At 42.1% G+C, this 26619-nt stretch overlaps 1 protein-coding gene across 3 annotated transcripts; it reads left to right on the top strand.

The window, feature by feature from the left end:
• Positions 1 to 3201: 3201 nt before the first annotated feature.
• Sfpq (splicing factor proline and glutamine rich) lies at positions 3202 to 18438 on the top strand. 3 transcript variants are annotated; one of them, XM_032897688.1, is made up of 13 exons: positions 3249 to 4119; positions 4702 to 4890; positions 5114 to 5415; positions 5507 to 5602; positions 7231 to 7427; positions 7532 to 7616; positions 8111 to 8228; positions 8668 to 8716; positions 8800 to 8921; positions 11200 to 14162; positions 17099 to 17145; positions 18002 to 18083; positions 18354 to 18434. In XM_032897688.1, exons 1-10 carry the CDS (start codon positions 3316 to 3318, stop codon positions 11335 to 11337), a joined length of 2100 nt encoding a protein of 699 aa, XP_032753579.1. In that variant the 5' UTR covers positions 3249 to 3315; the 3' UTR covers positions 11338 to 14162; positions 17099 to 17145; positions 18002 to 18083; positions 18354 to 18434. The 3 variants fall into 3 exon arrangements, with proteins under 3 accessions (XP_032753586.1, XP_032753570.1, XP_032753579.1); XM_032897695.1 differs by lacking the exon at positions 11200 to 14162 and having other exon boundaries at positions 3202 to 4119; positions 18354 to 18438; XM_032897679.1 differs by having other exon boundaries at positions 3202 to 4119; positions 11200 to 17145.
• Positions 18439 to 26619: the final 8181 nt, after the last annotated feature.

Raw genomic sequence — 26619 nt, 5'->3', positions numbered from 1 at the left:
TATGAGCCACCATGTTGGGCTTTTTTGTTTTTGTTTTGTTTCTGTCTTTTGTTTTTCGAGACAGTTTCTCTGTGTAGCCTTGTCTGTCCTGGAACTCACTCTGTAGACCAGGCTGGCCTCGAACTCAAGAGATCTGCCTGCCTCTGCCTCCAGAGTGTTAGAATTCAAGGATTACAATTACCACCATGCTGGTTTTTATGCAGTGCTGGGGATTGAACCACAAATATTGACTGAGCCATATTCCCACCTCCCAAATAAAGTTATTAGTCCTCACCCTAAATAAAGATTTAATAAAGATTTCTAAAAAATTATCTTTGGGCTGGAGAGATGGCTTGGCAGTTAAGAGCACTGACTGCTCTTCCAGAGGTTCTGAGTTCAATTCCCAACAACCACATGGTGACTCACGACCTCTGTAATGGGATCTGATGCCCTCTTCTGGTGTGTCTGAAGACAGCTATGGTGTATATATATATAAAATGAATGAATCTTTAAAAAATTATCTTTATGACCGGCATGGTGGCATATACCACCTAGACACACTTTTTTAGAGTCTTGTTATATAGCCCTGACTGATCTAGAACCATGTAGCCCAGCCTGGCCTTGAACCTGCAGTCATTCTCCATAAGTTCTTGGGTGTTGGCATTATAGGCATGAAGTGCCATCCCGCCTTATTCCTTCAGTTTGCTGTTATATCCAGAAGATAATTATAACTTTCACGTATTGTAATTACAGTGTTTGAGTGGTAAGGTCACCTTCGTTCAGAATTACAAGGTGAAAACTGTCCTATCTGCCACTCAGGCACAATACTTCACATTTCAGAACTGAGTTGCATTTTTATTTGCTTAGTCTTCTTAATTGTATTACAGACTTCATTATAAAATCATATACTGGTTAGACTTCTCTGACTAGACACTTTTTGTCTTCTAGGACATAACACTTGGGTAACATTAGAGTGCCATTTGTTTTTGTGTGGGGACGTTCTGGAGTCACTTCATCAGGCTAGTGTAGAGGAGAGAACAAAGTTCTGTTTGTTGGTGATCAGAGTATCTAAGACGGGTGAAACAAGTTCCTGAATGTAAGGCTTCAAAGCTAAGTGTGTAGCTCCTACCTTTCGTCTCAGGAGGCAGAGGCGGGTGGATCTCTGTGAGTTCAAGGACAGCTTGGTCTACATATCGAGTTCGAGCACAGTCAGGGTTATATACAGAGACCTTGTCTCAAAACTAAAATAAAAAAGAAGAGAGGCAGTAACTAGGAGGGGCATTAAAGGGGACAGCTCGTGGTCATCAGGAGGTGTCTCAATGGTACATAGTTGCCTACCTTGGGTTCTGAAGTATGAGGGAAGACTGGGGATTATAGTTTGTGGGTATATGCATCTGAGGACATGTGTGGACCCCAGAGGACAACTTGGCTTGCAGAGTTGCTCCTCTCCTTTCACCACATGGGTCTGAGTGACTGAACTTAAACTGTCAAGCTTGGAAGCAGGACCTGTATCTGATGAACCGACCGTCCTGCTGGCTCACACTATCAGGATGGGGGATTTGAGGGGAAAGAGGTGCCGCCAGCCGGCTGCTTTCATAGCAATACTTACTGATACCAAATATCACAAAACAAAAACCCAAAACATTAGTTTTTGGTTTTGTGGGCTAAGAGTTGAATCTAGGGCCTTGAGCAGGCTAGGCAAGCTCTTTACTATCGAGTTATGGTCTCAGCCCTGCATAAAAATTGTTTTCCATAGTGTTTCACTATGTAGCTTTCTTGCTGGCCTGAAACTCACTCTGTAGCCCAGGCTGGCCTAGAACTCAGAGATGTGTCTGTTTCTACCTACCTCATGCCTGCTGGGATCAAAGGCATGCACCAGACTCAATCCCGGTTAAAACCCAACTAGTTTTAAAGTGCTTATATGTTCATGAAGCGTTAAATGGAGGGAAGAAGAAAGAAAAAAATAATCTTGGCCAACCTGGCATGCTTTTAGTCCCAGCACTTGGGAGGCCTCTAGAGGCAGGTGGATCTCTGAGTTTTAGGCCAGTCTGGTCTACAGAGCTAGTTCTAGGACAGCCATGGCTATGCAAAGAAACCGTCTTGAAAAACCAAAACCAACAAACACATGTTCCTCCCCCATGATTTGTGCTTGTAAATTGTTACTGTATACACACAGGAAGTTACATCTACCTAGTTTATTCCTGTGCTAGAGATGAAAGTGAGCCTTTTTCATGTCACACAGCCAAAACCCCAAAGGCCACATCTTCAGTTCTCCTACCTCTTTTCCTCTTGGACAAAAACTACATTCACTTAAGTCTAAGTTTTATATTACGACAAACTTGCGTTGCTATAGACTATTTTTGCTTCTTCCCCTTTTTTTAAATCTTTACTTTTATTCATTTATTATTGTTGTTATTATTATTATTATTATTATATTATTATATTGTTAATTATTTGGAGACAGGGTTTCTCTGTGTAGCCCTGGCTGTCCTGGAACTTACTACGCAACCCAGGCTGGCTTTGAACTCAGAGTCCTTCTACTTTCTGCTTCCAGAGTGCTGGGATTTAAGGCATATGTCAACATTACCGGGCCTTAAATTTTATTTTAATCTTATTTCATTTTATTTTTTTACATTTCATATAGTCCAAGCTGGTTTCGAACTCAATGTAGTTGATAATGTAAAGATAAACTTGCAGTCCTGATTATTGTGCCTCCTCCCAAATTATAGGCTTACGTATTTGCCAATCTGCTAGCCTCTGATGAAGTTTCAATAAAAATAAAACCGTTGTGATTAAACTCTGTGAAATTTACTCTAACTTCATTGGCATGGGACGAAGAAGAGTTAGAGAGCAGGAGTTCAATTTAAAACTTTGCGCCAGTGATCATGTTTTCTGGACAAGAATAGCGGATTACTCCTAAGAGGAAAGAAAACAGCCTTTCAGCGCTATCAGGAGCTGATAGGGCCCTGGATATTTGATTTCACGAGAAAGTTGCAGGGCATGCCCATTCAAATTTCTTCCAACAAATCACAAAGGCTTGTGGACAATTCCTTATTCGTTCATAGGTCAAATGGAAACCACAGCCTACCTACCTCCCGCCTCTCACAAGGGAACCAATAGGGAAAACTCAGGTTTCATCATCAAGTACTGTACTTGCTATTGGCTGATTGAGCTGTCAATCTAGGGAAGGCGGGCCAGGCCGAACTGTCCTATTTAAGAAGAGGACAAAGGCGGCGCGCAGCTTCTGTCGTCCGCCATTTTGTGCTAAGCAAGGTGGCAACCACGTTCCCTGAGCGACTTCTCCGCTTCTGCCTCGACCGCCCCTTGACTACAGATATGTCTCGGGATCGGTTCCGGAGCCGCGGTGGTGGCGGTGGAGGCTTTCATCGGCGTGGAGGAGGCGGTGGCCGCGGCGGCCTCCACGACTTCCGCTCTCCGCCGCCTGGCATGGGCCTCAACCAGAATCGCGGCCCCATGGGCCCGGGCCCTGGTGGCCCGAAGCCACCGCTCCCGCCTCCACCTCCGCACCAGCAGCAGCAGCAACCTCCGCCGCAGCAGCCCCCGCCGCAGCAGCCTCCACCGCACCAGCAGCCGCCGCCACACCAGCCGCCCCATCAACAGCCCCCGCCTCCGCCGCAGGAATCCAAGCCCGTCGTCCCGCAAGGCCCCGGCTCGGCGCCCGGAGTGAGCACTGCGCCGCCTCCGGCGGTCTCGGCCCCGCCCGCCAACCCCCCTACCACCGGCGCCCCGCCGGGCCCCGGTCCTACCCCGACTCCGCCGCCCGCAGTCCCCTCTACTGCCCCCGGACCGCCTCCCCCTTCCACGCCGAGCAGCGGAGTCTCAACAACGCCTCCACAGACCGGTGGCCCTCCGCCACCGCCCGCCGGGGGCGCCGGTCCAGGGCCTAAGCAAGGCCCAGGCCCTGGAGGTCCCAAAGGCGGCAAGATGCCGGGTGGGCCTAAGCCTGGCGGTGGTCCGGGCATGGGCGCTCCTGGTGGCCACCCGAAGCCACCTCACCGAGGTGGCGGGGAGCCCCGTGGGGGCCGGCAGCACCACGCGCCCTACCACCAGCAGCACCATCAGGGCCCCCCTCCCGGAGGCCCGGGACCTCGCACAGAAGAAAAGATATCCGACTCGGAGGTGAGTAGGTTCTGGAGTAAGCTGTCCGTTTCTCTTAAGATGGCGGCTTCTGCCTACCCTCGGCGTTTTTTTCCCCCCGCCCGCGGCAGTGGAGGCCTCCATTTTGTCCCCTGCCGGAAGCGCTCCTGCGCATGCTTGCGAAGGCGGGGCGGACGCACGGCGGGCTGTGTATTCCGCCAGGGATTGGCTTCCAGCGGGAGGGCAGCTGTGCGTCCTGGTGGGCTGCTAGAAGCTAGCGGTCCCTTGGGACCCAACTAGTGCATTTCGTAGACCTCTGTGCTGTTGGAGAAAAAAGGGCAATTTGGCGTTGTCTTCCTAGTGCACTTAGATCTATTTGGTGACATCAGAGTATTGTATTGATGGGTGTTTAATAAAGGCGGGTGTGTTTCAAAGCATTTTGTATACGCTCTGCTATTTATTGATTAATTAGATCCTTTCGGATCTCCAAGTATAGTACAACCTTGTAGTCTCTATTGAACAAAGAAAGTCGTTATTAATGCACGATGGCCTGTTTAGGGGCAACTAGGGTTTTTTTTTTCCTGCTCTGACTGTTGTGTGAATTCCGTCCGGTTTCTTCATTAGGGATTTAAAGCCAACTTGTCTCTCTTGCGGAGGCCTGGAGAAAAAACTTACACACAGCGCTGTCGGTTGTTTGTGGGGAACCTACCTGCTGATATCACAGAGGATGAATTCAAAAGACTGTTTGCTAAATACGGAGAACCGGGAGAAGTTTTTATCAACAAGGGCAAAGGGTTCGGGTTCATTAAACTTGTGAGTGTAACTTTTTCCCTTTTGTAAAAGTTTTTAAGGCATGGTTTTAAATGGGAAGAATTAACGGGCCTTTACGTTTCTCATCGATAGAAATCAGCATAGTGTGCATTGGGGCAGAGCTTCAGACCTTTAGCCTCGGGGTGTTGGGAGGACTGCACGAAGACAGTTCTTGAAATAGAATAGCCAGTTTTGGAGCTGTTTAAAATGTTTCTGGTATTTACAGGAGTCAAGAGCCTTGGCTGAAATTGCCAAAGCTGAACTTGATGATACCCCCATGAGAGGTAGACAGCTACGGGTTCGGTTTGCCACACATGCTGCAGCCCTGTCTGTTCGGAATCTTTCTCCTTATGTATCCAATGAACTTTTGGAAGAGGCCTTTAGCCAGTTTGGTCCTATTGAAAGGGCTGTTGTAATTGTGGATGATCGTGGAAGATCCACGGGGAAAGGCATTGTTGAATTTGCTTCGAAGCCAGCAGCAAGAAAAGCATTTGAAAGATGCAGTGAAGGTGTTTTCCTACTGACAACGTAAGTTGTCTTTAGTTTATGCTAATTTTTGTATAATTTTGGTGGTTAGTTGAAATACAGTTTGAAGATGAGGAATCATTTGTGTTACTAGGACTCCTCGCCCAGTCATTGTGGAACCACTTGAGCAGTTAGATGATGAAGATGGTCTTCCTGAAAAACTGGCCCAGAAGAATCCAATGTATCAAAAGTAAGACTTAAGCTTTTTGGTGTTCAAAAGAGAAGTTAGTGGTTTTCTAATTCTGCTTAGAACTTATTAGAACCTTAGAAATTTGGCCTGTTTATTCTTTTGGTTGGTCTAACATTTTCTGTTATGTAGGCCAGACTGACATCTGCCTGATCGTAGGTGTGACCTGCACGCCAAAGTGTTATGAACATGTTTACACTGCTGCTTGAGTATGCTTAATACACATCTCTGGCTCACATGTATTTATTTTTCTTTTTTGAGAACAAGGTTTTTCTGTAATTCCCTGGCTGTCTTGGAACTTGTATTTGTAACTTCCAAACTGGCCTTTTGTAAGTTCCCACGGGTCTCTGCCTCCCAGAGTGCTGGAAATGAAAGCACATGCCACCACATCTGGCATACTTGAAGCTGTTGGATAAAGTACATTTGCATGTGATCCAGATACATGCTAAGGTTGAGTGAGATCTACTTGTTATTGTTGGGAAAAAGAAGCCTGGATAAGGAATTTGGCTATAGGAAAAGAGGGAGATAGTGTTTCTTATCTATTTTCCTGTTCTTGCATCATTTTCTTTCTGCATATTTACCCTACTCCAACCCCGACCCAGGGTTTCTTTGCCTAATCCTGGCTATCAAAATTATAGATCAGGTGGCCTCAGGTCTCCCTGTCTCTGCCTCCCTAGTGCTGGCATTAAAGGATTGTGCCACCGTTGCCCCCCAGATTTTCCTCTTTAGGTTTAGACACATGGTCTCTGTAGACCAGACTGGCCTAGAAACACATTGTGATGCCTTTTTGGCTTTTTGCTTTATTTTATATCATAACTTGCTACTTCTAGAGTTAATACAGTTTAAGTAAATAGCTCATGGCTAGGTGAGCATTTGTCTCAGAGGCAAGTTCCAGGGTTACATGGTGAGACCTTATCTCAAAAATGGGTGGGATTCTAAAGATGGTATTAGACTTAAGCAAAGGGTTCGGGGGAATGAAAGGTAGATGTTGAGAGAGACCTTTAAGCAATGTCAATTTAGTTTTTAATGCATGTGTAGGCTTGCCTGCTGTGTGTGCCTGATTCCCATTGTGGCAAAGACAGTGTCATATCCTTCCTTCATCCACTCTTAAAATTGCTTTGTGAGTCTGGGACACAAGCCCTGGTCCTTTGGAAGAAGAGCTGTGTTCTTTGTTGCTAAGCTATCTCTCCAGCCCCTTTCACTGTATTGTACTTGATATTGTTGTTTTGATCTCAGTGGTGTTTCTTAACATAGTTGAGCAGGATTGCAAGTTGGGGACCTTAAAAACAACATGATAGTGTAGGGAAAGGAATACCTCTTGTGGTTTTTGTGTCCATTCTTAGTGCTGCGGATCAAATTGGATATTATACATTATTATGTTACCTGTTATATGCAAATGCCTTAACAGTGGGCAGTAGGAATACAGGTACCTAAGGTTTTTATTCATCTGTATATTTTTGAGTCAGGGTTTCTTTTGTGTAGTGCTACCTGTTCTGGATCAGATCTCCATAACTTGATGCTGTGATTAAAACTGTAAACAACCCTGCCAGGTTTAAGGTTTTTGGTCTTCTTAGGAAGTCCACTGATACTGCATTCTCAAAATTGCTTCTGTATAAATTATGTATTGTCAGGGAGAGAGAAACGCCTCCTCGTTTTGCTCAGCATGGCACATTTGAGTATGAATATTCTCAACGATGGAAGTCTTTGGATGAAATGGAAAAACAGCAAAGGGAACAAGTTGAAAAAAACATGAAGGATGCAAAAGACAAATTGGAAAGTGAAATGGAAGATGCCTACCATGAACACCAAGCAAATCTTTTGCGCCAAGGTAAAAAAAAAGAAGCCTCAGAATTTTATTGGTAAAGATCAATTGGCATTTAAAAGAGGCCAGAGTCTCATTGACACGAATCTAAAATAATCTCCAATATTTAGATCTGATGAGACGCCAGGAAGAATTAAGGCGCATGGAGGAACTTCACAGTCAAGAAATGCAGAAACGTAAAGAAATGCAGTTGAGGTATAGTGTTGAATTCAGACTTTACTTCTCATGTGTATTCTGACTTAGAGACAAGGAGTACTAAGTGCAAGTTTGTATTAGAAAAGCTCATTACCTTTGCCAGAATGCTGCTATGACCAGAATTATGATGTAGACTTTATTCCTTTATGAACATTAGAGTTGAACCTCTCCTTTTATTCAAAGACAAACTTCTAGTTCTTTTTCAAGTAGTTTTTTTCTGAAGGCGTTGCTGCATGGCACTAGTTGGCCCTTCCAACTGAAGATCCATTTCTCTTTGAATCTTAATGAAGTACTGTGTTTAAAGGCAAAGGCCATCACATTTGGCTTTTTTTTTTCCTTTTTTCTTTTTTTTCGGAGCTGGGGACCGAACCCAGGGCCTTGCGCTTGCTAGGCAAGTGCTCTACCACTGAGCTACATCCCCAACCCCACATTTGGCTTCTTAAGTTTTAGGTATGGATGACACTTTGGTTTATATGCCTGAAAAATATTTGTAGGCAAGAGGAGGAACGGCGTAGAAGAGAGGAAGAGATGATGATTCGCCAACGTGAGATGGAAGAACAAATGAGACGCCAACGAGAAGAAAGTTACAGCAGGATGGGCTACATGGATCCAGTAAGTTTTGTGATGCAGTAGATTAGCATACCATTTATTCATTGTAAATGTACCAGTGTGGCTGTTTTCTTTTGTTTTCTTTGTGTGTACAAACTGTTACCAGATCTTCCTGGATCAAATATCACGGAGCTTGTTTGTTTTCATGGTCTAACCAGCTTTCAGGACACTGCATGCCACAATGAAGTAGAAAAACATACGTTTTGAGCCTTGAGTTGCTTTGTGGTTTTTGAGGCAAAGTCTTTCTTTAAGCCTTGACTGGCCTGGAATTCTATGTACATGTTGGTGTTAAACAGATAAGCCTACTTCTGCCTCCCAAATGATTGAATTAAAAGTGTATCCCACTGGATAAATATTTTTGTGTTCAATTTTTTTCTACTTGTATACATGGTGGTAGGTTTCATGTATGATTGAAGTTTATTTTTGTGTTTTCCCTCCCCAGAGAGAAAGAGACATGAGAATGGGTGGTGGTGGAACAATGAACATGGGAGGTAAGTGAGAGACTTGTTACAGACAGCAATACACACTGTAGCAGGAGCATTCTCTTGGGGTAACCACTGGTTTTGTTTCCTAGATCCCTATGGTTCAGGAGGCCAGAAATTTCCACCGCTAGGTGGTGGTGGTGGCATAGGTTATGAAGCTAATCCTGGAGTTCCACCAGCAACCATGAGTGGTTCCATGATGGGAAGCGACATGGTAATGTATCCTGTGGGACATAGTATAAAGGAGACTCTTCATTTCACAACTTGAGTATTTTATTTTTCCTCTCTCTTTCTCTCTTTTTTAAAGTAGCTGACTGGACTTTCAGTTCCCCCATTGTGTAAATATATATAATACCGAGGACTACTTTGGCAATGTAGAACTGTGTGTGGTGGTAACCTAAACAGATATGGTTGCCACCAAGGAGTCAATGCTGTTATGTTAGTCTGTGGAGTTATCTTTGGCAATAAGTATGTAGGTATTTTCCATTTTATTGTCTGTGCACTTTTGAACCTCCAGTGCATGGCAAATCCAAATTTTAGGTGTTATAGATAATTGTATATGGTTTTCTTGCATCCAAGTGAGAAATGGCACAGTGCCGTTCTGTGGTGTTTTCCAAAAGTAGGAGTCAGACTTGAGGCTTGTAGTCTTAAGCATGTAGGTGTGACAGGTAGGCCTTTGACCTTATTTGTGGTTTCTGTTTCTAGCCCATGAAAAGGGGAACTGTCTAGTGTTCTGACTCGTCGTTTCCCACTTGTTGGGTCTCTCTGTAGGTTCATCTTAAAAAAAAGTTTCTACTTTGCTACAGGGTAGCAAAAGTCAACAATAAGCATACTGATGGTGTGCATTTGTTCTGAACCCCTTGATGCAATCATGCTTTATCTATATGGAGATAGCCTGTCAGGTGCTTGACAATAGTCAAATGAATTTTGGTATGAGTGGCTGCTGTAGGGGCAGGGCTTTACAGATCTTTAAGAACTGCATTTTGGTGGGAAAAAAAATTATAGCTAAATTGAATATAAATCACCTATAGCTTTTATCTCAAAGGAGCTGCATTTGTAGCTCATGGGATTTATGTTATAAATAGAAATTTTAAGGTTTTAGTGTGAGACTTCATTTAAAACCTGCCTACAGTTTCTTGAGAATTAAAGTTAGCATTATAAATGGCTGGATAGGTTTCTTCAAATTGAACTTAACAGTACTTCCTAGAAGGCACAAAGTATCTATATTAAATTAGGTAACTAGTTTGACATGTATTTAGGCTCTATGTCTAGACGTGGGGTTTATACATTTAACAGATCCTGAGTCCTTAGATACTGTAATATAACTGAAGCCTCTAATTTTTTTTAGCTCTTTTGTAGAAGTATACACCTGAAGACTTTCAGAAGAAAGCAAAGTCTGTTCAAGTAGTTCTGTAGTGTTTTGTTTTTCGAAAGTTGAAATTGTAGGAACAGTTAAGCCTGGTGCAATCTTTATTTTTATTTATTTTGATTAGTTATTAGTAACTGGGCTATTTTGAGTAGAATTTTAAGTGGAATGCCTCTAGGGTTCTGCTGTTAGGATATGTGGGTTTTATTTTTTACTTTGTGCTTTAAAAGTCAAAGTACATAAAACTAGATGGGGCTATGAAGTCACTCACTGCTTTACTGCAGCCCCCTAGCTTGGTGATAGGCTGTTTTGGGAGAGAACCTAAAACGTGGAATCATAACAAAGTGACAGTGCACTTTCAAAACTAAGAAAAGCTGGACTTTTGAAGTAGGTGGGCTGTCTGTATACTGTGTTTGTAACAATGCAGAAACATACTGTGCATGTAAGTGTCTCCGGTTAGTAGTGATGGCTCTGAAGTGTGGTATGCCTGTGAGACTGTGGCAAAATGAGTTTTTGATGAAGTTACTGTGCCGGATAAGTAAAAATACTATATTTTTTTGTGCTTTTTCTATTTTGTAGTCTGGTAGCATTTTATTAAGCTTCATTCCAACCTTTTAAGATTTCTGCAACTTTGCAGATGTGTCATAAGATCTTGAAAAGCACAAGGTTTCTTATGCAGCACATGCCACTACCTGGTGAGTAGGCCTTTGTCCTTCATTGAGCAAGTTGCTTTTTCTGATTGGACTTTTGTAGGCTTGGAGATGACTTTGTTTTCACACCTGGACAAGCATGTCAGTGGATTAATCTGATGTGAATTTTGTAGAACTCATTTTGGAATGGGTTTTCACATCTGCACTAATTTTTGAATTTTTTAGCACTACAGGGAAGATCTATTCTTTGAAACAGGTGTATGAGAATGGCTCAAGTGGGAACATACCACAAGGCATGTATTACCGTAAACTAATTTTCAAATTACCCTTTTTTCCTTTCTATGTTCCCGGTACCTGTGGATCGACTCATTGGTGATTGTATCGACGAACGTTGACTACGGAACCTTCTAAAATATTTACTTAACACACATGGACATCAACTACATTTAATGAACTGTTAATTACTGTTCCAATAGCGTACTGAGCGCTTTGGGCAGGGAGGTGCGGGTCCTGTGGGTGGACAGGGTCCTAGAGGAATGGGGCCTGGAACTCCAGCAGGATATGGTAGAGGGAGAGAAGAGTATGAAGGGCCAAATAAAAAACCCCGATTTTAGATACTTAGGCTTTCATTCCAGTTTGGTTTTGTCTTCTTGTTTAGATACCACTTAAATTCTTGGCATTTTAGTAAGAAAGCTACCTTTTTATGGATGTTAGCAGTTTATTGACCTGATATTTGTAAATGGCCTGTTTGGGCAGGTAAAATTATGTAACGCAGTGTTCGAAACAGGAGAAAAATTTTTTCATTTACTTTTTTTTTAACTGTATAATGTTTCTCAAGTTAATGGCAGTGTACCTTGTGCCACTGAATTTCCAAAGTGTACCATTTTTTTTTTACTGTGCTTCAAATAAATAGAAAAAAATAGTTATGAGACTGATCTCCAACTTTGCTATCCATGCTTCTATGCACATTAGGCTAGGTATTTCACTTGGAAAGCATGAGCGTGTGTAGGCCTGAGTGGCATATGCCATTTCTGGGAAATGTAACTGGAGGCTAAGTATTGTTTTCTACAAATGGTGGCCCCCCCCTTGTTTAAAAAGAAATGCATATTGAAGTAATTAGGATTTGTTTGGCATTATAGGAAACCGGCTGGTGCTCAGCATTTTTTAATGGTTATATTAGAAAAGTTGAACTGTAAGTCTTAATTCAGGCACACGTATTAAGATTATGGAATGGGTGAAAACTACTGGTAGTGAGAAAGGGGGTTTGGTTAAACGGATCCCTTATGGCCCTATCTATGATTCTTTCCTTGAAAGGCTTTGAAAATGGAAAGATCATCTTGTTGCGTTTCCCCATATTGTTTTGTTTTAAAAAGAAAACAACCCAAGCCCTACAAATGGCTTGTACTGAACTTTTGCATTTGAATTAAAGATTGTTAAACATGAAGCCTTTTCATGTATTACTTCAAGTGATTTAAAAGACGGGATTTAGTTGGGAGTTTTAACTTGAAGAGTTAAGGGTTAGTAGTTAACTATAAAGTTTAGCCTTATGTATGCCTCCTTGTGTTGCTTCTAGTGAGCAAAATCTGTAGTCTGAAAGTGTTGGTTCTCTTGGAGAACTAGTGGTGACTGTTACCAAGTAGGACTGCCAAATCTTCTCACTATGGAGCTGAACTGTTTACATCAGTCTTATACTGTAGTACCAAACCCGGAGAGAGTTGCTCAGGCTGCATAGTAAAAATACTCTTTCCTCCACCATAAGCTTGGGGATGTTTCCATGATGTCAGTTGATTGTCAACTTCATTGAATTTCCTTTTCATTAGAACAAGAGACTTTCTGACTTGATGATAATAATAAAGTGTAGATTGCTTACTGTTGTTTATGAGTATAATGGGAGCTTGATTTCTTCCCAGTGTAAATATGTAAGAGGAAAAACTAACAGTACGGAAGTAATTGAATAGCTTGGCTCTGTTCTTAGTTACATTTTCATTCAAGTCTACATTGTAGAACTTTCACTGTGAAATGTCTTCATCCTTTCCACCTCTATCCTTGGTGCTAATTGGCGAAAGAAATCCTAAATCACTTGCTGAGGTCGAGTACTGTGCTTGAGTACAAAAGGAGACCTATTGTGGAAACAGTCGAGTACTTCATGCATAGAAACGTTGGAATTTTTGAAAGCAAAACACTACTGGATTATAAAAAGCATGCCATCAAATGGTTGTATGACTGACAGGTTTATAGTGTGTATTAAGGGGAAAAAACTTTAGAAAGTACATTCATTTTTTAATCACCAGTACACTTGGAAATAGGTAGTTCTATTATAATCATAGCAATCAGAAAGTTATTGGCCCAACTGAAGTTAATAATTGTATGGAAACAAAGGTCTGGATTTGAAGGAGCTCTTTTGGTTGAATTGTAATAGTAGGGACCATAATAATGAGAAAATTGAGGGGTGTTCATGGGACACCCATAGAGGGTGAATTTGAATGTATATGGGTGGGGGCTGGAGGGGAAATGGGAAAATCTGCCTATAAAATTAATGTTTCAGTTTATTTTTCAGATTACATGCCTTTCTTTATAAGGGATGCTGGCACAGACCCTAAGATAAGCTTTTGGTAGTAGTATACCCTTGAAGAGTGCTGAAAGGATGCTTAGGGATAATTTCCTCAGACTGTGGCTTTTGATAGCCTTTACTGGGGGCTGTAGAGCTGCTAAACAGTGTTTAGCAGAGAGGCTGCATAGTGTCAACCAACACTGACTCTGATCAGTGAAACTGCACCAAGGGTTGTAAGCTGCTGAGACTTTCATTGAGTCTTACATGTGATGGTTTTAGCCTGCTAGTGATTTTACATCATCTTGAACAGTTGAACCAAAAGCTAACAGGGAAACTTAGGGTGGGAGGGGAGGTTGTCAGGATGTAGTTTAGACATTTTCCCTTTGAAGAAACCACTTGCCCCATTTCCTCCTCCACTTTTATCAAAATTTTGTTTACAGAGGACACTTGGAAAATTTCTCCTTTTAAAGTTACATTCTATAAGAGTATATTTAATAGGCCTGCTATAAGCTGAACCCATTGACATCTTTATGTGGTGAGTGAGACTTACCTTAAAACCCACCACTCTGTTTTGTACCACTAATATAAACATAATTTGGGAAATTGTAATGTTACACCTGTGCAATTCTTACAAGTGGCATATCATGGCAGAGAAAAATTTAGGTACTTGGCTTGGACAAGCCACAAAGTTGTGGCAGAATGTTTTGTGGTGTTCTTGGACTGCAATTGTGCACTATTAAAGTAGTGGCCTGCTACATAACTGCATTTAGCCAGCATTTCTGCAGTGCGTAACTGTGAGGAACGTAGTACCGCAAATGGCAATGGACATTAGGACCCGGATGTAGTATTCCTGCTTGCTCCAAGATTCTCATTGCCGACTGCATACAGGTAGGTAACAAGCAATATAATCTAACTTGGTGACTTGCTATGTGCTTTTATTCAGTGGCATTCTGACATCACACTTCTGACAGTGAAATTACAGTGCAGCACCTAATACTTGTATGATAAGCTAGGTTAGTTCAAAATCTGGGTCTGGGGTTAGATCTGTAATTTGTTAGTAAGAACTCAGTGTTGTAGTTCTCAAAAGTACAAACTTGAATCCTTGTGTCTTGACTCAGTTTTGTGGTTTTCTTTAGTTACATTGTAACTGAAGAGAAAACAGCAACGCAGCTGGTTGGTGGGTGAGGGAACCAAACCATACTGACCTGGGGTGCTCAGAGTACCTTGGCGAAGACTGTAGCATGCGAAAATTACTCTCCTTAGTAGCAAACATGACCTCTTCATCGGTCAGCAATGTCTAATTTCATTATGCAATCTCGATAGCACTGCAAGTTGAGTGAAATAGGACTAAATGACACGGGGTGGTGGATTTTTTTCTGGGTTTTGTTTCTTTTTGTAATGTGATCAAAATTTTCCAGGTTTGGGCTTCATGGGAAGACTTGTTACTAACTTGGGCTTAGATGGGAATCTTACGAATAGTTCAAGTTCTGTGGCTTGTCTGAATATGTTTATACTCCAGACTTGGGGGACACTAGTGCGAAACAGTGGCTTAACATGTTGGGAATCATTCCCCACCATAAGACTTCGTCGTCTTCTGTAGAGAGAGTGCATTGTTCAGAGTAGCTCTTTGAACTTCCCTAGCTTTAGAGATGTGATTGATTATAGTCCAAAATGTTTAATAATCACAGGAATACGTAAGTCTTCAAAGCACCTTCCTTGTTGCTTAGGACTTGAACTTTCTATCAACTGTTGTTCCAGACCTCAATTCAGTTAGCCTTGGTATTTAACTAGCATGCATGAGAAAACAGCTACCACTTGTAATGCTTTCTGCTCTATAACTGGAAGGTTTGGTTCATTTTTGCATACGTACCGCTGAAAGCTTCAGGACTGTGAGAATTGCCTTTCGATGAATCAAGAACAATGGCTTGCTATCAGGCTGTCATGGCGGGGCAGTTACTCTAGCAAGCAATTGTGATTACTGATGGGTGAAAGCAATATGGTGACTACTTCTACAATGTAGATCAAACAATGTGACATGAGTATCACTAACCTCCCTGAAACCCTGCTGGGGGCATTGAAGTGTCATAGTCTATTAAATCGGTAGCACGTGCTTGTTACCGTGGCTCAGCGATTTTGAATGTTAACAAAAGCTCAGACTTCTGAACAGAAACAAATTGAAGAGATTATATTTGAACATGGACTTGGGATGGGGTGATCCCCCCCTTCCTTGGTCTGCTTTAAGATTAGGCTTTTGTACATGCTAGTTAATTTGAATGTAGGTGTAAGCTGTGGATTTTCTAGTATATTGGGTTTTTAAAACACTCAAAAAGCTGGGATTTAAATGGGTTCCAGTAATACTATATACTAAGGTGCTTGCATTGTATTTCATAAATCTTGTTGCATCCAAAATTACTATTTTTTTTTAATGAAAACTAAGTTCAGAGGTGTGATGCCAGAATGTATTATCATACTGTTAGGCCCTTGGAGCAGATCCCGGTGCTTTCTGAAAGATGAAAGTAATGTAATGGGTACTCTTCATCCAGGGCTGCTTGCAGCCTATCAGCAATGCATACTCTGACTCTCCCTAATGAAGAGATGCGTGTGATTAGTTTTGGTCTTTAACCTTAATGGGGGTGCATGTCTCCTATTGTTAATCATTGTCAGCTGCAGTGACAGGATCCACAGTCCTGCATTTACTGCTGCCTTTTGTGTTAATGATTTTGGACAGGTTTTAGAGCTCTGGGGTGTTTGTTTTGGGCCTTTTCTTGGTTTTGGCTTTAGCTGATAATGTTTAGTGCTGTCTAGCTAGTGCAGTTCTTAATGGCTCCCCACTAGGGAGAGAATATGGAGGATTTAACTGCTCCTTTTTATCATCTGTCATTGCTGCTAGATAATGATTGGCAATTTTTTAGACTCAAATGTGCAGACCTCAACAGCGATTGGTAAACAACCAACCTTAGAAATGTTTTTGAACACCAGTGCTGGAGAAAAAAATGAAGGTGAAATGGGCTCGGACGTAGACTAGGGATAATTGGAGAAAGGGGAAAGAATGCAAAACGATATAGTATCCCTTATGGATGGTCCATGTGCAACAGAGAACTATTTGTATACCTGTGGCAGTAATGATTCCGGTGGGGGCGGGGGCGGGAGAACAACCTGGAACTTGAATTTTAAGGATGAGCTTTGTGTTTCTTGTGCACTGTGCCAGGTATATAGTGAAGGCTAATGACTTCTCCCTTAGAAGAAACCTTTTTTTTTTCTTCTCTGCTGTCCCAATAATGCATAGATGAGGCCTTGGAAGACAAAAATTGAAGCAAATACATAGGATTGCAGGGTAAAGAACTGCAGTGTTGTGTGCTTGCTGTAGTTAGGGTCAAAGCACTCAGAATGAAAGTCACCGAATTGACTGGGGAAGCAGGGAACTTGTAAGCTGATAGCTGCTTTAGTCAGGTAAACGTTGTCACATACCTTCACATAAGGGATAGTATATTATGGGTTGCAGTCAAACTTCATTGTGCTCAGACTGGTGAATATAGGATTTAGGCTTTTGCATTTTAAAGAAGGTATTAGGCTTTTGCATTTTGAAGAAGATAGTTTTCTTTCTAATTCTGTCATCTACTTATTACTTTACATAAAGAATAATTTTAGATCCCCCTGCATAAAATTTCTTCCTTTTTTATTTTTTTTTTTAATGCTATAACTTATTCCAGTCTTTAATAATCTCTGGAATTTTGCTCTTTAGAATTTGGAAGTTAACTAGCATTTTTCAAGCCTTTATTACATACCCTTGTCTTTCATACTAACTTTTTTTTATTATTCTTTAGGTAAGAATGATTGATGTTGGCTGACTTTGGAATCTTACTTACTTGAAGTAAGTGGGTTTAGGACCTGATTTATCTTTGGCTTTAATGGCTAAAATACATGGAGATGAAAATTCTTTGGTCCTTGAAAATCTACCAAGGTACCAGTGTCTTAAAAATAAAGTTGAGAGGTAGCTTATGAATTATGAGCACTTGCCTTGCATATGTTGTTTTGGGTTTGTGATTTTTTCAGTACCAAGGGAAAAAGATAAGGCTAAAACAAAAAAATTATCAGTTTTATGTCTAGAGAGTGAACTCAGTGATTAAGAGCACTGCCTGCTCTCCCAGAGGACCAGGATTTGATTCTTAGTACCTTTATATGACACCCAGAACACAGTGAGACAAGTTAATTCTTTTAAGGGCTAGAGAGATGGCTCAGCGGTTAAGAGCACTGACTGCTCTTCCAGAGGTCCTGAGTTCAATTCCCAGCAACCACATGGTGGCTCACAACCATCTGTAATGAGATCTGGTGCCCTCTTCTGGCCTGCAATCACATATGCAGGCAGAATTTGTACATAAAATAAATACATCTTTAAAAAAAAAAAAGAATTCTTTTTTTTTACCCCCCGGGGCTGGGGATCGAACCCAGGACCTTGCGCTTCCTAGGCAAGTGCTCTACCACTGAGCCAAATCCCCAACCCCAAGAATTCTTTTAAAAGAGAAAAAGACCTGCATGCTTAAAAGATACTGCTACCATTTTAAAAAGAGATGAAACATGCTGTATTTTCAGACTTGTATTGTTCAATGTCTATTTTGCATGTAATATATTTATAATAGTTGTTCAGAGCCTTTGCCCCAAAATAATACTTTTTATTAATAAAGTAAAATATATGGTGCTAATATTAAATCTTGTTTTATTTATTATAGGTGGAATTAGATGTTCTCAAGACATACAACATGTGCCATCCAAGAAGGAAAGCCACAAATTGCTTAGATTGACAGACTCTTGGTGAGTGAAATGACATTCAAATTAATTTGGAGACAAGGCAGGTGCTATCAGACTTGCTGTATGTAGTTTAAAGAATTGACAGGGCTTCATGAAAAATGTCAGACAGACACTTAAACCAAGTGTCTGACCCAGCATTTTATTTGAAGCTCATGCTACTACAAAGCTGCCAATAATTACCACGTTCCTTGATTTAACAGGGTAGTGTTAGAACTTAGTAGGTGACATTTGAAGTTTTGATAAGTTGGATTAATCATATTTTTTAATTGACAGGATCAAGTGAGCTGTATCAGAAAATGAGTCAAGACCAAAGAGGAATGAACTTGACATTAATAAAGATACATTATTTTAAAACCTTGATTGTCTCTGTTCAAGTAGGACTCCTAGGGTTTGACTGATTCTGTCCCCAAATTTAGTGGTTTTAAATTTGGTGCCCTATACGTAATATCATTTGACTGGGGGGGGGGTGTCTAGCGGGGTTATAGAACTCCTAAGAAAGTCCGTTTAGTTTGTTTTTAAAGCCTGAAAATGAGAAAACCGTTTTAGTGAGGCACTTACTTTGGTGGAGGTTTCTCTTACACGTGACCAACTTGAAAGAACAAGACTTTTAGTGAGCTTCAGAGAAAGTGTTCCTACTGGAAAGGTTGAAGACCTGAGATGAGTCCTTGGCATTCACACGATGGAAGGACAGAGCTGACTCCAGGAAACTGTTCCCTCATTTTAAGCATACACTGCAGTGTGCACATACGTGAGCTAATAATGTGGGAAAAGGTTCAGTAGGCAGTGGGGAACATTAGCTTTCATTCTGGTCTAGAGTGAGTCCTTATTTTAAAGCATGTGTATGAACTCCTTAGTTTAAAAAAACTCACAGGACGGAATATACAAACCCTGTTAGGTTTATTTGGAAATGCCAGTCAGCAGCTGAACTGAAAATACAAGGAACAAACAACTTCAACATAGCAGCTAGTAAAGCTTTCAGGTAGATGTGTGTGTGGGTTTTTGGAAACTGAGCTAAGTCAGTGTTGGGTACATGAAGAAGTGGCTCAGAACCATCTGCTACATGAAGACTGGCTTCTAGGCAGCTAGGATCAGGGTTTTATGCCCATGGCCCTCAGTGACACCTATTCACCTATTTGACATAATACACAAAATTCACAGGAAGTCTGGTGAAAGTGAACGTGATACACTCTGAACAAGTTTACCCATAACCTGGACCATTTAAACCGCTTCCTAAAGTTAAGCACACAGAAAAGGTAAAATTGTGTCCCAATTGGACTCTGTTGTACTCTGTTCATTTCCACCGCAGGTGACGGGCTGGTTACCTTATGGTTTTTCTTGGAACAAAACAGCTAAAAGCAGCTTGGGGAGGAGAGAGTTTTAGGTTGCAGCTTCACTGTGCAATTCATCATCCAGAGAACGCTGTAGGAACTCAAAACTGAAGGAAGCCTGGAAGCGGGAACTGATACGGAGGCCCTACTGCTTTCTGGCTTACTCAGCCTGAGTTGTAGCGCCCAGACCAGACCAGCCAGGGTCTCACCTCCCAAAGTGAGCTGTGCGCTCCCACATCAGTCAAAAAAGGCACCAGGGGGGGGTTGGGGATTTAGCTCAGTGGTAGAGCGTTGCCTAGGAAGCGCAAGGCCCTGGGTTCGGTCCCCAGCTCCGGGAAAAAAAAAAAAAAAAGGCACCAGGGGTTGCTTGACAGGCAGTCTGGTATCAACTCTGCGTGGCACATCAAGTCTCATGAGGACTAAGCTCATTCTTGCTCACTGAGGCCACACATGGCAACCCAGCAGGAGAAAGTGATCCAAAGGCAGTCAACAAGACAGCTTGGCCCTCATTCCACCCTGACACAATTGTTGGGGGACCCACATGAAGACCAAGCTGTACATCTGCCACATATGTGTAGGGGTGCAATAGGTGTTCTTTTTTTTTTTTTTTTTTTTTTTTTTTTTTTTTTTTTGGAGCTGGGGACCAACCCAGGGCCTTGTGCTTGCTAGGCAAGCGCCTCACCACTGAGCCAAATCCCCAACCCCCAATAGGTGTTCTTAACTCATCATTCCCCAGAGTGGCTACTTGTTTTTTAATTATTATTAAAATGTTCTCTAAAAATTTATCTTAGGGCATGGCACTGCATGTCCTTAAGTCCTAGTACTTGGTCAGCAGAGACAGGTGGATCTCTGGCAGTTTGACGTCAGCCTAGACATAGTTTTACCACAGCTAGGTCTGTTTTAAAAAAAAAATTAATTCATGTACGAGTATTATATGTGCATGGAATGCCTGCCTGGTGACATGGAGGCCACAAGTAGTCATCATTTTTCAGGAAGTAGATTGCAATTGAGAACAACCATGAGAGTACTGGGATTTGAACCTGGGTCCTCTGGAAGAACAGCTAGACTTCTTAACTACTGAACTCTCCAGCGCCAAACTACTTTTGAAAAGGATGAAAACATCTGAATTGTCTTTCCAGCCCTATTTTTAAATTATAAGTTTTATTGCATTCATAATACAGGGGGAATACTCAACCTGTTGTTTGAGATTGGGTCTCGCACTAACCTTGGCTGCGAAGCCGTGGTCCCACCCTGACGTACCTCCACCACTTTGATACATTACTGCTCTGTATCTTCACTTCTGGCTGTGATCTTCGTTTACCCCTCAGGGTTTCTCTTGAGTAGCCCTGGCTGTACTGAAACTGAAGGCCTGTGTCACCACTTCCCAGCTGCTTCTTGATTTTTTATTTTTTATATTTTTTAAAGATTTAAAGGTATTTTGTGGGGATGGAGAGGTGGCTCAGCAGTTAAGAGCAATGACTGCTCTTCCAAAGGGACCCAGGTTCAATACCCAGCACCACATGGCAGTTCACAACTGTAATTCTAGTTCCAGGGGATCTAATTTGCTATCACAGAAGTGCAGAGAGACCATCAATGTACATAAAATAATTAAAAATGCTCTTTTGTGGAGAACCTGAATTGAACCTAGGGGAGTGTCCTTCCTTTTCTTTCACTTCTTCCTCTTTTCCTTTTCCCCTCCCTCCCTCCCTCCCTTCCTTCCTGTTTTTTAAGTCAGTTCTCTTTGTAGCCCTAGCTGTCCTAGAGCTATGTAAACCAGGTGACCTCAACCTTGTAGAAGTTTCCAGTGATTTTTGTAATCACCAGCTATTGGTACCTTTACAAATTTTGTTCAATAAAGCAGTCAAAGCCCCAACCAGAAACAAAAAGGAGGGAGCAAGGAGGAGCATCAACAAGTGTTTAGGTATTCTGTTTTATTATTTAAAAGATGGGATCTTTCATCCACTTGTTTGCTTGCTTGTTCAGGGTCTCCCGAGGAGGTGTTGACTTGCCTGAAACTCACTATTTAAGCCAGGCTGGCCTCCAACTCAGAGGTTTTTGCCTGCCTCTGCTTCTCAAGTCTAGAATAAAGTGTGTGTGCCATCTTGCCCAGATCTTTGTTTTTATGTGGAGGAGTCTTCGGCCTGCATGTATGTGATATGTCATATGTGTGCCTATGCTGTCTTCTAGACTCCAAGGACATCTGTATTCATGTGGCATAGTCACACAGATACATAAATACGATAACTCTTAAAAAAAAAGAAAAAAAAAAAACCCAAAACAACAAAACCCAAACAAACCAAGGAAGTCCGAGGAGAAGGCTCAGTGGTTAAGAGTACTAGCTGCTCTTCCTGAGGACCCAGTTTTGAGTTTCAGCACCTCCATGGCAGTCAACAATCCTTAGCTCAGGTTCCAGGAATCTGATGCCTTCTTCTAGCCACTGTGGGCACTGTATAAACATTTTGCAGAGACATTCACATAAAGCACACATAAAGTAAAAATCTTATCCTCTGGGTGACCAAGCCATCTCTCCAGCTCAAATAAATATATTTACTAAATGTATTAAAAAACAACCAGGATGCTTACAGATTCAAAAGTTCTAGGAGCATCATTTTTCAGGGCAAAATGAAAGCTATTTGAAGGAACACCAGAAACTACTTAATCTACTTGATTCGGTTAAAATGAATAGACCAATTCTATTATGCACCATTCCTAAAAACAGTTACTTTTGATTGGGAGGGTTTGAGACAGGGTTTCTCTATGTAGCCTGTGCTGCCTTGGAACTCCCTTTGTAGGCCTGGCTGGCCTCAAACTCATAAAGATCCACCTGTCTCTGCCCCCAGGTGCTGGAATTAAGAGGCATTGCCCTTCCACACAACTTTAATTACCATTATTTAACAAGGACCAGGAAACTTTCAAGACCTCAAGAAAAATAAAAGTACTGTTGTAATACTATGTAAGAAGACATTTCAATTATTTCTTTAGTGTACATTCCAACATCACAATAGTACAGTGTATAGAAATAAGAGAACAACTTGTATAAGTTGGTTCTCTCCTACTACATGTGTTCAAGAGAATCAAACTCAGACCTGAACAGAAATATACATAAAACAAGGAGCTGAAGAAATGGCTCAGTAGTTAAGAGCACTGGGTGCTTTTCTGGAGGACTCTGTTCGATTCACAGCACTCCTGCAGCTGCTGAGAACTACTACAACTCTAGTCTCAGCGAATCCACCAACTTCTGGTCTCCTCTAGCACCAGACATACATATTATAGTGCACAGACATACATGCAGATAAAATACCCATATATGGGCTGGAGAGATGGCTTAGTGGTTAAGAGCACTGACTGCTCTTCCAGAGGTCCTGAGTTCAAATCCCAGCAACCACATGGTGGCTCACGACCATCTGTAATGAGATCTGATGCCCTCTTCTGATGTGTCTGAAGATAGCTACAGTTCACTCATATACTTAAATAAATCTTTAAAAAGAAAATACCCATATATACAAAATAAGGGTTTTCTCTGTGTAGCACTGGCTGTCCTGGAACTCATTCTAAAGACCAGGCTGGCCTCAAACTCAGAGATTTGCCTACTTTTGCCTCCTTGAACTGGGTTACAGGCTTGTACTGCTACCTGGTGTAGGTGTTCTTGGTTTCCATGGGTTCACTTTAGAACCAGAGTCACTCAAGGATAAATTAAGGCCTTGTAGGGAGCAGCAGGGAGAGCTAGCCTCAGTGGACTGACTCTCCAACAGCCATGCAATAGCATATTTATTGATTGGGACACACATTCCTCATACCAAGACCTCTAATCTAATCCATGTGTTTCCGGAAGGGAAACATCACACCCAGGCAACTTTAGTCCTTACTGTGTGTGCAGTTTGCAGGACTCAATAACGCAAGACCTTCCAGGTGTGCCCGGACCATCTCGTGACCAAAGCCATGCACAGGGTGTAAAGGTCCTGCAGAGAAACAGCTCCACAGGTAGCAGAACAACTGCCGCTTTCTATGAAGATTTCAAGGTCAAAGCACCTCTAGAGAACAACTACTCATCCTAATGTTTACCTGAGATATAATGATTCTATTAGATTTTCTGTGACAACCCTGCTGATTTGAAAGTCATTAACTCAGTTGATCCCCAAAGTGGACTGTATCAAAATCATCTATGGAACTTTAAAAACTAGTTTCATGGTCTTTGCCCCAGACTGATCTACTCAGAATCCCCAAGGATGAGACACAGACATCTACCCGATGGCTTTGCCAGGTTTGAGTAAAAGTGTATTCTTTTTTTTTTTTTTTTAAAGATTTATTTCATGTATGTGAGTACACTGTAGCTGTCTTCAGACACACCAGAAGAGGGCATCAGATCCCATTACAGATGGTTGTGAGCCACCATGTGGTTGCTGGGAATTGAACTCAGGACCTCTGGAAGAGCAGTCAGTGCTCTTAACGGCTGAGCCATCTCTCCAGCCCTGTAAATGCTTTAAAGCAAAAAACTTACTTTCATCTGAAGATTTATTTTGCTAATCCTTTAGCTTGAATACCTAGTTAAGGGAGAGGGCAACATATAGGTTGAAATGAAAGTAACTAAGTCTTAGAATGTGCTCAGTAAATGCTTTTCATGAATGAAATCTATATGATCCTTATATCTCTGAGTGGGTTCTATTTTTTTTTCCCTGTGTTTAATTTTGCAGTTCTGAGGCCTGATCCAGAGCTCTATGCATGTTAAGCAAGTAAGCTCTGTCCCCAGCTAGATTTTGGCACTATTTTAATTTTATTAATAAGAAGTAGAAATGCAGGCACCTTAAAGATGGCTCAGTGCATAAGGAATTTGTCTACCATTCATGATGACATGATTTTGATTCCATAAAAGCTACAGCACTAATGCCATCCTCCAACACACAACTTAAAAGGCTAGGAATCATGGTACACACGTAATCCCAGCATTCCAGTGGCAGAGACAGGTGAACTCTCTGGGAGTTCAAGGCTAACAGGGTCTACATAGTGAGAACCCCTTTCTGCCCAAAAGGGCTTAAAAAGTAGTTTCTTTGAATTTGTGGTTAATACATATACTCTTACACTTTCCTGAGTTTGGATATAGATGCCTTAGTTTAGGATCAGTTTATATCTATCTACCAGAAAATCAAAATCATCCTAAGTTAAGAAACAGCATAGGGGTTGGGGATTTAGCTCAGTGGTAGCAAGCGCAAGGCCCTGGGTTAGGTCCTCAGCTCCGGGGGAGGGGGAGGGGAGAGAAAGAAACAGCATAGCTTAGCCAACACAGGGCACCATGGTGAGTGCACATAAGTTGTGAGTCTGAACCTTGTGACTGACCGGGAGCTCGTTTATGTTTCTGCCTCCCATGATCTCCTAAGCAGATCTTTTTTGAGTTTGAAGCCAGCCAGGGCTACACAAAGAAGCCCCATCTGGGGGTTGGGGATTTGGCTCAGTGGTAGAGCGCTTGCCTAGGAAGCGCAAGGTCCTGGGTTCAATCCCCAGCTCCCCCCCCCAAAAAAAAGCCCCATCTGGAAAAACCAAACCAAACCGCCTCCTGCCCCTCCCCCGCCACAAATGATAAGCTTGTAAATTCCCCACAAATAAGCAGCAGCTAAGTGAAAAGGATGCTTTCATTCAATGTGCAAAGACAACCTGCTGACCCCCCCCACACACACACACACTACGTGGTCCTGGCTATCTGGGAACCAGCTCTGTAGATCAGCATGGTCTCTTGCTTAGAGGGCTCTGCCTCCTGAGTGCTGGGGTTAAAATTATGAGCCATTGTACCATTCGTGGACCACCTGTTTTATATTTTGATCTTTACTAATTGTATGATTCATAACCTTTTAAAGGAGTAAATTTATTTAATGATTTATCTTCTGTGCACTGTTGTTTTGCCTTCATGTGTGTCTATGTAAGGGCATTGGATCCTCTGGAACTGGAGTTGTAGGCCATTGTGGGCTGCCATGTAGGTGCTAGGAATTGAATCCAGGGTTCTCTGCAAGAGTAGTCAGTGCTCTTAACTACTAAGCAATCTCCTGAGCCCCCCCTAAAACTTGCTTCTTAGGCTACTGAGAGCACTAAATGTAATTTGCAAAGTACCAAGTTACATAATAGGCATTTGACAAAGATACCTACCTGTTCCACTTTCCAGAAGGGGTGTGAGAGAGAACAACCAAATATGGGGATGAGGGGAGAAATCCACAATCTTGAATCTGAGAAGATGGAAATTAAATAACCAAAACTAAAAACTTCATGTGTGTGGTATTTTGAATATGCTTTGGTCCAGGGAGTAGCACTGTCAGGAGGTATGGGAGTGGAGGATGTGCGTCACTGTGTGGGTGGGCTCTGAGACTCCTCTGCTCAGGCTCCATCCCATGTGGCATCAGAGCCTCCTAGCTGCCTACAGAGGAGTCTCTTCCTAGCTGCCTTCTCTTGGCTCCTCCAGGACCATGTCTGTCTGTATGCTGCCATGATCTCTACCATGATGATAACAGACCAGACTTCTGAAACTGTCAGCCAGCCCCAATGTTTGTCTTCGTAAGAGTTTCCTAGGTCTCATCACAGCAATAAAACCCTAACACTGGAAGAGGAAGCTGACTTCAGAGAAAAGCTCATGGCTTAAAGAACGTAAAAGAAAAATCAAACAGTAAAAAATACGTGGAATAAACATTCAATACAAGGTCAACAACAAGCAGCTATTAATGGGCTAGGAACTAGAAGGCAGAACAACAGTGACAGCAGTGGGACAATGTAGAACAGAGGCGGGAATGCTGGTGGGAGTGACACGATGCCTGGGGCCTGGCTGAAGGGCAAGCGGCAGGAGACCTCAAGACCCGAGTCCACTTCTAAATGTTATCCTAGAAAAGACTTTTCTAAGTGGTATGTGACTGGGTAAGGCTTTGCTGAGTTCATCCTTGGTTTTTGTTTGTGGAGCCAGGATTTATTGGTGTAGCCTTGACAGTCCTGGGACTAGCTCTGTACATCAGGCTGGCCTCAGAGTCAGAGATCCACCTGCCCTTGCCTCCCAAGCACTGGGACTAAAGGCGTACTCCATCCTAGTTAACATGTTAAGGGCTGCTTTTTTAGGATAAGAAAAGTACACAATGTTCGGTCCCCAGCACCGAAAAAAAAAAACAAAAAAAAAAAAAAAAAAAAGAAAAGAAAAGTACACAATGGCTCTGCTAGCCTATCCTTAAGGTCCCCACCACAGCAGG

Source organism: Rattus rattus, chromosome 1 (assembly GCF_011064425.1).
Source record: "Rattus rattus isolate New Zealand chromosome 1, Rrattus_CSIRO_v1, whole genome shotgun sequence".
NCBI classification, from domain to species: Eukaryota; Metazoa; Chordata; class Mammalia; order Rodentia; family Muridae; genus Rattus; species Rattus rattus.
Note: the sequence above shows the minus strand (reverse complement) of the source record. Positions and strands in the feature narration are given on the sequence as shown.